Genomic DNA, 14,225 nt, shown 5'->3' with positions numbered 1-14,225 from the left:
ACAAGTGCCTTTAGAAACCAGAAACTCCACCAATAAAAACCCAACCTCCAGGATTTCAACCCTGCTTTCTCAACACTGGACATGGCACTCAGTGCCATGGCCTGGTTCTCAGGGTGCTGTTAGGTCATGCATAAAGTAGACTTGGTTGGCTTTTGCATGGTGAGTTGTTTAGGATTCAAATGATAAATTAATAAAATAATTAAGTACATATTCTGGTTTCTTAAAGGTGGTTGGTTAGTGTTAAATTCAAAGTTGTTACAAATAGGTTGCCTGTCTCAGTGATGGCTTTTAACACTACTGATTGTTTACACCCCTCAAGTAATAGTTACAATAATTATATCGAAGGTTATCAGTGATAGATCTAAGTGGGATGTTTCTATAAACCACTTGTTATAAAATTAGTTAATGTTCTAATGTTTCATGGAAAAGTTCAGAACCTTGTTGTGTCTCCCTTCCAGAAGCTGCAGCGGTTAAGTGTTGATATTAACAACTCCCAGACTATTTTTAGACCCCCTCTGAGGGACTGTAACCCCACACCACGGCAGCCATGAATGCAAATGAGGGACTTTTCCTGCCACTCTGACCATCACCCCAAGGACTGAGCCCGAGTAACCCCGAGCCATTGCATACAGAGCATTACCTCTTCAACCACCGGACCCAGTCAAGTGAAGCCTCGTGGGTTGCACTGTGGGCTGGACTGTGGGTGGATCTGGGAGGGAACAAAGCTTAGAAAAATCGAACTCCTCCAGAGGGAGTGTCCTTTCTCCTTGGACTGGGCGCAGGCGAGAGCCGGCGCTGTAACTCTCGGTCCAAGTCTCACCCTAGAGACCGTAATAAATATTCCTGCCTTTGGAAAGGCTAAAGCCAACAGAGTGCTGTTAGATTGCTGGCCTAGGGCTCATAGCTGGTACGGCTCAAAGGTCTTTTATCTCCGTGCCCGGGATTTCTAAATTTCTAAATTTTAAATCTTTTCATTTCTGTAATAATTTCTGAATTTCCTCATGTTCAATAAATTACATTTTTTTTTGAGGACATTCAAGAGTTGTTTCTTTTTAATAACAGTTAGGTCATGGCTTTATTACCCTGCAGGTGACACACGAGGGCCATCAGGGGTGACCGAGTGTCCCCTGCAGTGACCAGGTCTGGCCACGCCCCTTTCCTGGTGTGGCCCCTCCCCTTTGACCATAAACCGCCCCTTCGGCTGAGGCTCCGCCCCCACGCGCCCTCCGCAGCTCTCATTGGCCGGTGGCGTCCCCTCGCGCCCAGCGCCACCTCTCATTGGCTGGGGGCGTCGCCTCGTGCCGGCTGCGGTTTGCCATTGGCTGCGGGCGCCGCTGTTGTTGTTATTGCTGTTACTGTAAACGGGAGCGGGCCGGGTGTCACCTGTCACCTCTCGTCCCCTCTTATCGCCACTTAGCGCATCTTATCGCCTCTTGGCCCTTCTTATCACCTCTCACCTGTTATCTCTTTGCCCTTCTGACTTCCTATCATCTCTTGCCACCTGTTCCCTGTCCCCTGGCGCCGCTCTCCTGCCGGAGCTCGATCGTCGCTCGCTCGCTCGGTCCCTGCCCGGGCCATGTCACTGTGCGGCGGCCGCGGGCTGCCCGGGCTGGCGGCCATCTCCCCGCTGCCCTCGCCCGGCACAGCCCCTCTCACGCCGCTGGACAAGGGTGACCCGGCGGGCCCCGCCAGGTGAGGGGGTGGCCGAGGGGCAGCGGCTGGGAGTGGCTTTGGCCGCCGGCCGCACGCGGGACTGCCCCGACGTGACACGGCTGCTCCGCGCGGGGCTCGGCGGCGGGGCCGTGCCAAAGGGGGCTGGGACGCTTTGGGGATCCCCTGCTGCAGCTCCTGCCCCCGGCCCGGCAGGGCAAGAAGGGGCGAGGGCCAAGCGGGGCGCTGACACTGCCCCTTCCTGACCGCCCGCAGGCACCGGGACACCCCGAAGCGGGGCCACGGGGGGCTGCCCCTGCCGCGGCTGTGGCACACGCTGTCCCCGCAGCCGGTGGCCTCGGACTGTCGCCGCGACTCGGTCTCTTGCCAGTCCCCGGATGCAGGTGAGAGATGGGGCTGCTCCGTCCGCAGGCGCTGCCCGGGCCTGGGGTCCTGCAGAGGGTGTTTGAAGGGGACAGGGATGTGGCGGGAGGGCTTGGCCGAGGGGCTGGCGAGGGGCTCGAGGCGGGGGAGCTCGTGGGGAGGGATGGGCGGGAGCCTAGAGCTGCGCTCCCCGGGGCTCAGCCAGGAACCGCTGCGGTGACAGCCTGCTCCGGGGGACACGCGACATTCCATGGGGAGCGGTGCTCGCAGGGCCATTGGCACCCGCCTGGTGGGGGACTCCGTGCCCGGCCCCGAAGTGCCCAGGGCTGGGGGCAGGAGGCCGATCCCCGCAGCGGGGCTACTAGCCCAGTGCCTTGTTCCCGCAGGACTGGAGCCAGACTTCCCCACGCAGCAGAAGCCCGCGGCCGCACAGGAAGAGTGAGCGGCCCCACGCCCGTGTCCTCCCGGGGACACCCCCTGTCCCTCCCCCGCGCAGCAGGGCCCGGTCTCAGCCTTGCTGGGGGCTGTGCATCCAGCTGTGAGCCCCAGTCTGTGCCTGGGGGGTGGCAAGCTGGGCCACCGCCACTGACCCCATCTCTGCTCTCTCCACAGCCTCCAGAGAACGATGCCGGCGTTCGGGAGAGCTCTCAAAGAGTAAGTGGAGGGGGTCTGTCCCTGCCGCAGGACATGAATGCCGGGCTGTCCCTGTGCCCAGGCTGTCCGTTGTCCCACAGCCAAAAGCCAGGCTGTCCCCGTTCCCCCTGCTGGGGTCCCACTCAGGCCGTTGGTGTTTCCTCAGAGCTTGGAGGTGGTTTTGCCCCAGGTCCCTTTGGGGAGCTGTGACAGCCCCGGGGAGGTCTCACCCCACCCTGAGGATGTGGGGGACAGAGGTGACAATGGCAGAGGGGTGGGACTCAGCGGCCCAGGCCACCTGCTGTCATTTGATCCTTTCCTCTGCCGGCTCTTGCAGCAGGAAGCTCCTTCGGCAGAGGATGCACTCGTTGCCGGTGAGTGCTGGAGGCTGTGCAGGGCTGAGCAGAGCGAGGCAGGATCCTGCCGAGTCCCTGGGCGAGCCGGGACGAGGAGGATGGAGGCAGGAGAGGGGGCAGGGCTGGTGCGCACCTCTCACCGCTGGCTGTCCCACAGCCGTGGCAGCGGGATGGCAGCCGTGTCCTGAAGGACATCTCGCAGCTGCAGGAGCGCAGGGACAGAGCGCGGCGGCGCCGGAGGGAGCCCGAGGATGAGGTGAGGGGGGCAGCGAGAGCTGGGGGGCAGGGAGGGGACAGAGGGGTGCTGACGCCGTGTCCCCCCCGCTGCAGGAGGGCTTTGTCGCCAAGAAGCTGCAGAGGCCGGGCCAGCGGAGCCATGGGGCCGCCAGGAGGGAGCCCCTTGCCAAGAGCCCCTGGGCCGCATCAGAGCTGCTGGTGAGAGAGGCTGGAGGGCTCGGGAGGGCAGCAGCGATGGGTGATGCCGGGGCTGCACGCATGGGAGCTGCCGCTCCAAGCTCCCCGCGTGGCCTGGAGAGCTGCGGAGGTGGGAGATGGCGGGGCCGGGGGGTCACGGGGACACCCCGTGCGTCTGCAAAGCTGGAAGGCACCGGGAGGTGGATGGAGCTCGCGTATGGGATCCGTGCCTGCCTGCGGGTGGGAAGCAGCTGGCAGGACTTGTGCCCCTTTCACGATCTCCTCTGCCTGTGCCCCAAGTCTCCCCAGCTGCTGCCCTGGCAGAACGATGCCACCGTGCCCCAGGAGAAGGAGAACCTGGTGACCACGCCAGTGATGAGGAAGGAGGAGGCAAAGCTGGTACGTGGGAGCCTTTGGGAAGCGGATAGAGCCCCACAATCCCCTCTTGGGGTCTCCATTGGGGGGCCTGGGGCCGCTGGTTGGTGAGCAGCAGCAGCCCAGAGACTGTGGGCTTGTCTTGGTCACGGGGAGTGGGAGCCTTGGCCGCTGCCCTGCTGGTGCTGGGGCTTGCCAGAGCGCCAGGCAGCAGCGGGGGCTCTCCCCACAGCGTCCGGGGAAGCGCAGCCAGTGCCGGCAGCTGTCCCGCTCGCCCTCGGAGCCGGGCAGTGTCCCCAGGCCCGTCCTGAAGCGGGGACAGCTCTCGGACAGCGACAGCCCTGTCGAGGCCAAGCGGCAGAGGAGGGTGGCCGGCAGCCCTGGCCAGGAGGCGTCGGTGGAGCCGGTGGGTGCTGAGGATGGTGTGGGGTGAGACCCAGCCTGTCCCTGGCGGGCCTGGGCCCCGGCCCGGCTCTGGCAGAGCCGCTGCTGACATCTGGGGGTGTCTCTGGGTGGTGCCTCGGCAGGCAGCGTGGCTGGAGCCTTCCCGGTCCGCCCGGCTTGAGGAGATCGAGAACCTGCTGGCCAACGATGACCAGGAGCTCATCGGGGACTTCTCCAAGGTAGGGCCACGAGGATGGGGCAGGTGTGGGGGTGCCCCCATCATTCTGAACGGGGAGCATGGCTGGAGCCCCGCAGCGCTGTGAGAGCCCAAAGCGAGCTGGTGGCCCTTGCTTGCCAGCCTGCAGCATCCCTGCAGTGGATGAAGAGCCCCATGACCGCTCCTCTGGTCCATCCGTGTGGCACAGCCCCGTCTATGTGGCCCTTCCCCTCCCGCGGGTGCACAGCTGGCCGCTCGGGGGCTTCTGGGCTGGGGGGACAGGTTGCAGGCCTGGGAGGTGTCCTTGGAATGGGGTTGAGCCCAGAGCCTGTCTGTTCCAGCCTCACCTCCTGCCGACGGTGGAGGGCAAGGACCCGGGCCTGAAGTACATCTCCCCTGAGACGGTAAGGGGGCTGCAGCCCCTCCCCGGCCCCCCCGAGGGGCTGCCTGCCCGCTCTCCCCCTGTCCCCCGTGTGTCCCCCCCTTTGGTGACGCGCTCCCCCCGCAGCTGGCGGCGGTGCTGACGGGGCACTTCAGCAGCTGCATCGAGAGCAGCATCGTCGCGGACTGCCGCTATCCCTACGAGTACGAGGGCGGCCACGTCAAGGTCAGAAGCCCCTCGTGGCCCTGGGGCCGGGAGGAAGGGCGGTGTCCGAAGCCCAGGCACCCTCAGAGGTGCTGAGCCCACGGCGAGGGGTCGAGCAGCCCCCCCGGAGGGCACTGAGCCGCCCGGTGGGGTGGAGCAGCCCCTGTGCAGTGCCGAGCTACCCCCTGAAGGGTTGATTCGCAGCTGCAAGGAGGAGGGTGACGGTGTCCTAGTGCCGCGGGTGACGGTGCTGGTGGGGGAGGCTTGGGGGCAGCGTACTTGAGTCGCTGCAGAGAATGAAATGGGACACTGAGGGGGAAAAGGCGCCTTCTCTGCCTCCGCAGGGCGCTGTCAACCTGCCGCTGCAGCGGGACGTGGAGGAATTGCTGCTGGAGCAGCCCATCGTGCCCCTGGACGCCAGCAAGAGGGTGATCGTCATCTTCCACTGCGAGTTCTCTGTTGAGCGGGGGCCCAAAATGTGAGTGATGGCCCGGGGGGCAGGCTGGGCTCTGCCAGCCCCGGATCCCGGCACGGGGGTGATGCCGTGCGTTTTGTCCGTGGCACAGGTGCAAGTTCCTGCGGGAGAGGGATCGCTGCTGCCACGAGTACCCCCAGCTGCACTACCCCGAGCTGTACGTGCTGAAGGGCGGCTACCGGGAGTTCTTCTTTCAGTTCCCGGTGAGTGCCGTCCCCGTGTCCCCTCGGTGGCAGGCGGTCGGTGCCGAGAGGGAAGAAGTGGCGGGGGCACACGGTGGTGGGGAGGGGCAGCTGTGGCTCCGAGCATCCTCGCCGCCACGGGTGGGGATCTCCAGGGCCGGGGGCTGCTGTGCTGCGGGGGCTGACGGAGCCGTGCCTTGCAGAGCCACTGCGAGCCCCGGGACTATCGGCCCATGCGGCACGCCGCGTTCAAGGAGGAGCTGCGCAAGTTCCGCGGGCAGAGGCGGCTCCGCGAGCGCGGCCGGCGGGCGCTCTTCAGCCGCGGGCGGGACCTGTGAGCGCCCGGGGGTCTCTCAGCCCCGTCGGGGCAGCGCTGGAGCTGGGAACGGAGGAAGGCTTCCCTTGGCTGCGGATGCGCCTCGGCTGCTCGGTCGGGTTTGTCGGGATGGCTTTGGGGTGGTAGTTCATGTTCAGAGTGGTTTTGCGTTTGTTCGTTGCAAATATTTTTGTGTTTGTTTGTTGTTATAAATATTTTTGTGTTTGTTTGTTGTTCTAAATATTTTTTGTGTTTGTTTCCTGTTAAGAATAGTTTTGTGTTCGTTGTTATCAATGTTTCTGAGTTTGTCCGTTGTTAGGATTGTTTGCTGCAGTCTCTGTTAATAAAGTCCTATTGCAGGAGAACAAAGCCGTGTCCTGAGCTCTCGCTGCCCACACCAGGCTGCTGCAGGGGTGGGAGCCCCCGATGCGGGGCTGCTGGGATGGCTAGGCCGGGCTGGAGGGGTCTGCTGGGGGTTTGGGGACAGGGGCAGCTGCTGGCAGGGGACAGGGCTGAGGTGATGGCTTCCTTGTGGGGCGTGGTGACTTCCCCAGGGACAGGTGGGCAAAGGTTGGCCCCGTGGCTGCTGTTCCTGCGTGCTGGGCTGGCAGCAGCATGGCCTTGGACCTCCACGGGACCCTCTTTCTGAGCATGCTGGGCTTGGCAGGACCCGTGGGACACTTGGGGTGGTGACATCGCACCCCTCTCCCTGGGACCCCCACAGCCAGGATCCTCTCTTTTCTTACGGGGCTCCTGAACTTTGCAGCACCCTCAGGGCTGGCACAATTCCTTTTGGGGGGACAGGGCTCGGTGGGACGCCGAGGGATGTGGCACCTCAAAGGGGTGGGTGTCCTTAACACGAGTGTCCCCCATTCTCTCCCTGGCAAGTGGCCTCCCAGTGCTTCAGTCACCCTTGGGGCACCCATCCTCCCCTCCATTTCTCTGCAGTCCTGATGAGCTGACGTCACTCCTGGATGCCCCAGGGGGGCTTTTCCATGCCCTCCCTTCCCCAGCCAGGTGACAGTGGCCTGGTTATGAGTGTTGGGCCTGGCCTTTGCTTTGCTTTGTGCTCCACCAGAGAATCCATCCGTGGCCAAAATTGCCCTGGCTCTCATCTGCACCTCCTCGGCCCCATATCCACATCCTGCTCCATCCCAAACTGCCAATGGGCTCCTGGATCAGCTCCTGCCTCACGGACAATCCTATTTTTAAAGTCTTACAAGGAGCATTGGCACACACACGGGCAAAGAGGCGCATCCTCTGCTGAAGAAGACGTTGGGGGTGAGTAATCAGGGGGCTTTTGGGGTGCCAGGAAGGCCACTTAATCTGCCCCACAACTGAGTAGCTCAAGCAGAAAACAGCAACGCCAATTAGCAGTCACAAGAGCAAAACAGAGGACTGCACAAAATAGCAAAAACGAAGACCTTTACGAAAATCACCTGCAATTTTATTCTTTGTCAAATAATCCCCTTGCAGCTCTTCCAATGTTTCAGGGCAGCAGTTGGCAGTGCTTCAATAGCATAAAACATCACGGGCATGACACCCAGCTTTCTCAGAATTCCTGATTTCTATATAAATACATGTATATCTAAAAATACAGGGAAATTCACTGTGAGCAGGAGGAAGTGGTGCTTTCTGGTATCCCTGGCTTCCAGATGGATTTGCTCCTTACCCACGGGCAGATCCTTTTCCCCAAGGAACCTTTTCTCCAGGAGATGCGCATCAAAACATCCCTCAGAACTACAGGCAACATCCTGCCTGGCACCCTTGGTGTTTCACAGGAGAGAGATAAGGGGGGGATACTAGGTGATTCCCAAGCTCCAATGGGATGGCCGGGAAAAGCCGCTCAGGAATTAAGATCAGATTATTGTCCTTGAAATGCTAATTTGCTCTTGAATGGTCATTAAAAAAATAATGATAGTAAAGACAGCAAATGCAAAGCCTTTTAGGGAATCAAATGCCCTTCAAAGCAAGAAATTTTAAAATTGTTCATGGCATCAAGAGCACAAAAAAGACTCAGAAGGAGAATCCTATTTTTAAACTATTAAAAGGAATATTTCTGAGTTTCTGAATCAAATATTTTACCACAAAACAAAAGTTGAAAGGAAAAAATAACCAACAAAGCCAAACAAACAATCTGTGCAGTCAGTACCTCAAGTTTTAATCCTCAGTATTCCATCTGATTAAACGGGCACATTCCAGAAGAAATTTAAAGGAGGTTACATTTTAACCAATGTGGAAAACAAATGTGGAAAATGTGTCTTGAAAGCTCTAAGTACAAATTAAACGAACAGGTAACCTTCCCTAGGCTCATTTCAGGACTAAACCACACATAAAGCAGCATTCAAGAAACCTGCATCAGTTTCCAGGCTGCCCATCTGCCTCCAGACTTTCCTACAATTATATCTCTGGGTCAAGACGATATTTTTTTTCCCTGAAGAATAGGTTTGTCTCTAAAACGTGTCTCAAAAACAGGCCAAAAATCTGTTACCAGAGTGATACCAAGGATGCTGAGCACTTCTGCAGCCAAGGTGGGACTGCACATTTATTTGCTGCCCATTTCCAGCTTGTACTGAAGACTGGCCAAGCTGCTCACTCACCTGGAGTTTTAAAGGTTTCCAACCTGAAGAGCATACACAGTATATTAAATTTCTTTTTCTAAAGATGATGAACAATTTGAGGAAATAAATTTACTGCTACAAAGCTCTAAACCAAAAACTTGCTATCATGTAGTAATGCCTTTCGTTACGTAAGGAAAATAGTAGATAAACCCAAAGAAAACTTGTGGAGTTCTTAAATACTTCAGTCTGGAAATTTAGTAACTCCTCAGCATCTCTTCTGAGAAATTATCTTCATTCCCAGTAGTACTTGAAGCCCCGTGAGGCTGCTTCCCTGGGCAAATGTAGTGCTCAGAAATAATTCCTATTGTATATGATTCATGTTTTCTAAGAAAAGCTTTGCTAACTTTTGAAACTCCCAGGAAAGCTAAAATAAGACACAACACTGTTATTGGGCATTAAATATTTATCTTTATTATTGCTTTCTTAGAACTGCATCCATAAGAGCAATTTGCAAAATTTGCTTGTTTAGAAATACATCAGGTGTGCTCTGCCTGCTGACGCCTCTGTGTGTGATCTATATTGCTGGATAGTGAGATGTGCTAAATTTAACTTTTACATCGCTGAACAAAGAGAACATATATATATATATTTATATATATATATGTAAAATTATGCAGCTTTTCCAGGAAATCCTTTTGCAGAACCACCCAAACAATTTCCCATATAAAACGACACAGCTGATGCCATGGTAATGTAGACAACTTTTATATAGACACGTTTCCATCTCTTCCAGCGCCTGAGAAAACAGCACCTGTAACTTCGAAGGGGTTGTTTGCAGGCACACTTTGGGCATTCACTCACATGGTAATCCTGTGTTACATGTCATTTACATGCAAAATTCAAGGAGTAGGGTGGGACAAGCTCCTCTCCAGGCATGCAGGATACTCGTGCCACCTCTGGAAAAATAATGGAACTCCAAGGCACAAAGAGACAACTACTCGTTGACAATTTTCCACTGTTCAAAACAAGTGAAGAGAAACAGACAGCTAATATTTGGGCACTGTAGTGACATTTATGCCACCAACCTTTGGTACTTACAGTACTACACTGAATTAGTCCCTACTACAGTAGAGACAATCCACATTTTAGCTACATAGGCAAGGCCCCAAAATACATCTGAACTGCACTCTCAGAGCGCTGTGCTCTTACAGCCATGATTAGCTACAAGCTTAGAACCCATCTTGGCCAGGCTTTGACAGCATGCTGCCTTCTTCCCCATGCCTTAAAAGAAAATAAATTAAAAGATACGTTGCTTGGATACATCTGCAGGCATGCTATGAGGTGAAAATGAATTACTATACAGCTGCAATCACATGATTTTACTTTGTAGCTGTTTCTCCTGTTTTGTGGCCACTAAGCCACCTCCAGGGGCAACAAGTGGACATTAAATAACTCATAAAAGCAGCAAATTACTTGCCGAGTCTTTAGCAGAGGTAGAAGAGGTCTTACCCTTTTGTTCAGCTTGAACTCATGGCAACTGAGGCCCCTTCATTTAAGAGGGAAGGAAGGAAGGAATTTGGAAGGAATTCGGAAGGAAGGAATTCGGACTTCGGAATTTGGAATTTGGAAGGAGGGAAGGAAGGAAGGAGGGAAGGAATTTGGAGGGAAGGAATTTGGAGGGAAGGAGGGAAGGAAGGAAAACCAGTATATTCAATGAACATCATAGAATATTCCCGAACTAGGTTATTTCACACACAATTCATCTACTGAGAACTTCATAACAGTGTATTATTTCCTTAATTGCCAATTAGGCAAGCGCTTCAATCACAATCCAGTAACTGTGTTCTGTGTTTCACCGTTTCCCTCAGAGACGCAAAAAATGGGAATATAGAAGTATTTTCCTACACCAGCTCTAGGGAGGTCATTAAGTGATCACCCCTACAATTTTTAGGCTACATTGATCTCCGGAGGTCACAGAAAACTGTTCAATGGAGTTGCAAAACAAGTGTGGTTATATATTTTTTCTTATTTCTCTTGTAGGAAGCTACATTCCTTATGTCATAAAGGTCACCTCAATACATCACTAGGGCCATAACACGAGAAGAAAATGTCTCTGGCAGAATGGATAAATATCATAATATAGAAACTTTGCTTTTACTGCATATGCAAGAGATGAAGACTGCAGAAGCTTCTTTTTCAAAGTTACTGATGGCTTTTTCAGCTGAAGAAAATACATTTCTTCCCCTCAATAGCAGAGGAATTAATATTTTATGGTTAAATCTTGCTGATTTCAGCCAGAAGTCACTCTTAGCAATATGCTTCCAGACTGAAATATTTCTTTTTTTAGGGGACCACTTAATGCTTAAAAATAAACAAACAAATGATCGAAAGAAACCTCCCAAATGACAAACAGACCTCAATCAAGGAACCAGATTACTCTATATTTATTGATAACAAGAACAACAACAAAGATTCACATAAATTCAACTACTTTTAGATTTAATTTCACAGAGAGGAAATACAAAATGATCAAGCATCAAGCAGCCCCTTTGATAACACAGAAACGAATCATATCAATTTTCATATACACAGGGGAGATTACAAAAGCCTTATTTCTTGATTTATATACCACGAAGAAACATATGATACTGCTTTTTGGATTCGTTTGAATGGTTTAAATCATGGGCAGTTGATCTTTCTTGTGCCAGCCAGGTGCTCCAAGCCCAGAAAAGGCCCTTTTTTAGGAAAAGTAGCCAACAAACCCTTCCAACCCATAAAGTGCTTCCCTTACAGAGCCAAAAAGGGGATTGTTAAACTTTTTGTGCTACAATGAAGCTGTCAAAGAGTCCAGGCTGATGATGGTGATATGACTCACAGGAGCCTTAACATTTATTGAAATAAATTGTTACTGTAATTATAAAACTCCAGGAAAACAAGACTGTCTTAATACACAATTGTTTTGGTTGTTCTTATTATACTTATGACTTCAAAAATAATAGCACCTACTATTTTTAATAGCACCTACTTAAAGCATAAGGTCAATGAAACTGACCTGCTTGCTCAGTTTTCTTATCCAAAATTATCCAAATTCCCTCACACTCCGGAAAAGCTTGAGGAAAAGACTCCCTACACCCCTCTTGGAGCCTTTTGTGAGAGAAACAGAGCAGAGAACCACACTTCCAAGCCTTGGGCAGACAGCACTGGCAAGTTTCACAGGAGAGGCAAATCCCCCTCTGATACCTCCCTCTTCCTCCCACCCTCCACGGCTTTGCACCTCTTCTGTCACCCTTCTCATCACAGCGTGGAAAGGAACCAGGGCTTGAGCTCAGAACTTATTTCCAGATTCCAGTGTGTGGATTTTGGGTACATTCAGCTGCCAGCACCCCAATTTTAGCTCCTACAATGGATGTTCATCATGAAATTGAGCATTTTCAGCTTGCACAACTTAATTATATTTAATTACGATGCATTAGTAGGGTGTAGAGGTGCATTTTAGATGTGATAATGGCCATTTCCCATTAATGTGTTCTAATCCTTGGCAAAGTCTTCCCCACAGTGATCTTTAACCCTTTAAAAGCTGGAAGTAGTTGATGTTATATGCAAGGTGCGCTTAGAAGAAAACCTGCTGCTTGTTCACAACCTGAAGGCACTGATTAAATGTTAATTTATTACAAAATATCTGATGACCTGTTAAAATTTGGTGGGGGGGGAAAAGATAATATCAAAACAGATTACCTTTCAATAAAGTAAATGTTACTACAACAGTTTGGCCGTCACACAACACATTCCCTCACTTGTAATTATGAAGGACTAGTTATTTAATTGTTCATTTATTCAGTATTTCCCTTGAAATAGTAAAAGGTTGGGTTTCTACAACTTCATTAGGCCCCGTGGTATCCATGGCACCTGCTTTGCTTTGGGTCTATGTCACAGTAACAAAACACCAAACCTGACTCGTTTTTACAGCCTATGGTACAGCTTCACTGGGCTTTTGTGCTCCCCAGCTGCCACCAAATAATGATAATATTATATCACTAAGTAATTTTTTATCACAGAGAAGTATGTAACACGACAAGAAAGGGGTAATATAACTTACACTGCCACCTGCTGTGAAACACACTGCCACTGCATAGCAAGTAAAATCAATGAGTGTGATCAATGCCTCATCATAACCCCACTTTAAACACGCTGCTGATTGAATAATTTTGACACAAAACCAGCATGACAGTAAATGCATATTCCCTGAAACTCACTGTGTGTTCATCCAAGCAGTGTAACGAAGAAGCCAGGAAGTGATTTTCATGGTGGGCTGTCAGCAAGAGGGATTTCTCTGCAGGATGCTGCGCTCAGACCAGTGCTGACGAGCAGACTTTCTGTGCAGTACCCTTCTCCCAGCACAGCCAGGAGGGCACGGTTACAAAAGCCACCTGCAAAAGTTTTAGGCTGCCCACAGCTCCCCTCATGGGCCTGCAACCACCCAGCATCAGGCTCAGCTTTGCAATATCCTCCATAAATAATTCCATTTGGTTGAACTTTGTGTGTGTTGACCCACACTTATTCTTCTGGGACACTCTTGGCATGCTCTTTACCCTGTGCATGATCAGGAAACCAAACCAGGCCTGCTCATTTCGCTGCAGATCCTTGCAAATTGAGTTTTCTGGGACTGCTGGATCTCACTAGCAGCTCAGAGCTCATTAGGGAATCTAATTTAATGTCCTGGCAGTGTACAACTGCTTCCCACAGCATGCATGGATACATGGCAGTCCCTGGATTTGGAAGCCCCCCAGCAATGGTGCTCCCACTGTTCCAGCTGGAGACTGAGTCCAACTCTCTGAAAGGAAACAGTGACATTTTTTTCCTCCTCTGGTTTCCCCTGCCAGAGCACACTGCTCTTTTTTTGTATCTGTTCTAGGCCTCTACCAAACAAGCAAAGGGAAGTTTGTCTCCTGAGAGCCCATGACATGAAATCTTTGACCAGAAAAAAACCCCAAGTCACTCTGCAGTCTTCAAAGGCACCTCCTGGAGCAGCTCCAGCTCAGGACAGCCGTGTTCTGAGTGGGCTGGGCTGTGTGGCTCAGTGCTCCCTGGATGCAGACAGCCCAGGAGTGCTGCCAGAAGCCTGATGAATAGAAGAGAAGCTCATCTCTCAACTCTTCCAGCCCACAGTCAGGAGCTGATCTCCCCGGGCTCCTGCCCTTGCCTCCTCCAGCTAGTGACCACAGTGAGGTTCCTGCTCCCTAAGAGGTGGCAGAGGATCATCCTTTGGCACAAAGGTCATCCTTGGTGTTTCAGGTACAGGAAATACAGGACAGGGTCGGAACACCCATTTTGAGCTCCCCAGATTCTTGTGACCTCATCATGCCCAGCCACACTGTGGGGTTATTTTCTTGCTGCCAGTCTTTGGCTGTGCAGCCATGTAGATGCTGAAAAGGCTGGCAGAGAAATTTTCCTATATTTTACAGCTGCTTGTGACAGTCTCTTTTCTCATGCAAGCTAGCTGTCAACAGTGTAGAGGGTTTTGCAAACCAAGACTTTATCTCATGGGTGCAAACTTGTTATGCACAGTCTTGTTTTCCCCACTGAAGAAAATATTTTGACATAGGCGTCGTAGCATTCAGCCAATCACTCTGGGAGGTGGATGGTCAAGCACCCAATAATGTTATACCACTTTTGCGAACAATGCTATATAAAT

General features: G+C 52.6%; 1 protein-coding gene across 1 annotated transcript; it reads left to right on the top strand.

Annotated features, from left to right (window-relative positions):
- Positions 1-1,576: 1,576 nt before the first annotated feature.
- LOC125320289 (M-phase inducer phosphatase 2-like) lies at positions 1,577-6,337 on the top strand. The gene is made up of 15 exons (XM_048292424.1): positions 1,577-1,692; positions 1,927-2,054; positions 2,421-2,472; positions 2,647-2,688; positions 2,834-3,041; positions 3,181-3,279; positions 3,354-3,458; positions 3,738-3,836; positions 4,045-4,218; positions 4,340-4,435; positions 4,755-4,817; positions 4,922-5,020; positions 5,344-5,477; positions 5,566-5,677; positions 5,860-6,337. Exons 1-15 carry the CDS (start codon positions 1,577-1,579, stop codon positions 5,992-5,994), a joined length of 1,662 nt encoding a protein of 553 aa, XP_048148381.1. The 3' UTR covers positions 5,995-6,337.
- Positions 6,338-14,225: the final 7,888 nt, after the last annotated feature.

This window comes from Corvus hawaiiensis, chromosome Z (assembly GCF_020740725.1).
Source record: "Corvus hawaiiensis isolate bCorHaw1 chromosome Z, bCorHaw1.pri.cur, whole genome shotgun sequence".
Taxonomy (NCBI): Eukaryota; Metazoa; Chordata; class Aves; order Passeriformes; family Corvidae; genus Corvus; species Corvus hawaiiensis.
This window is presented reverse-complemented; position numbering and strand designations above follow the sequence as displayed.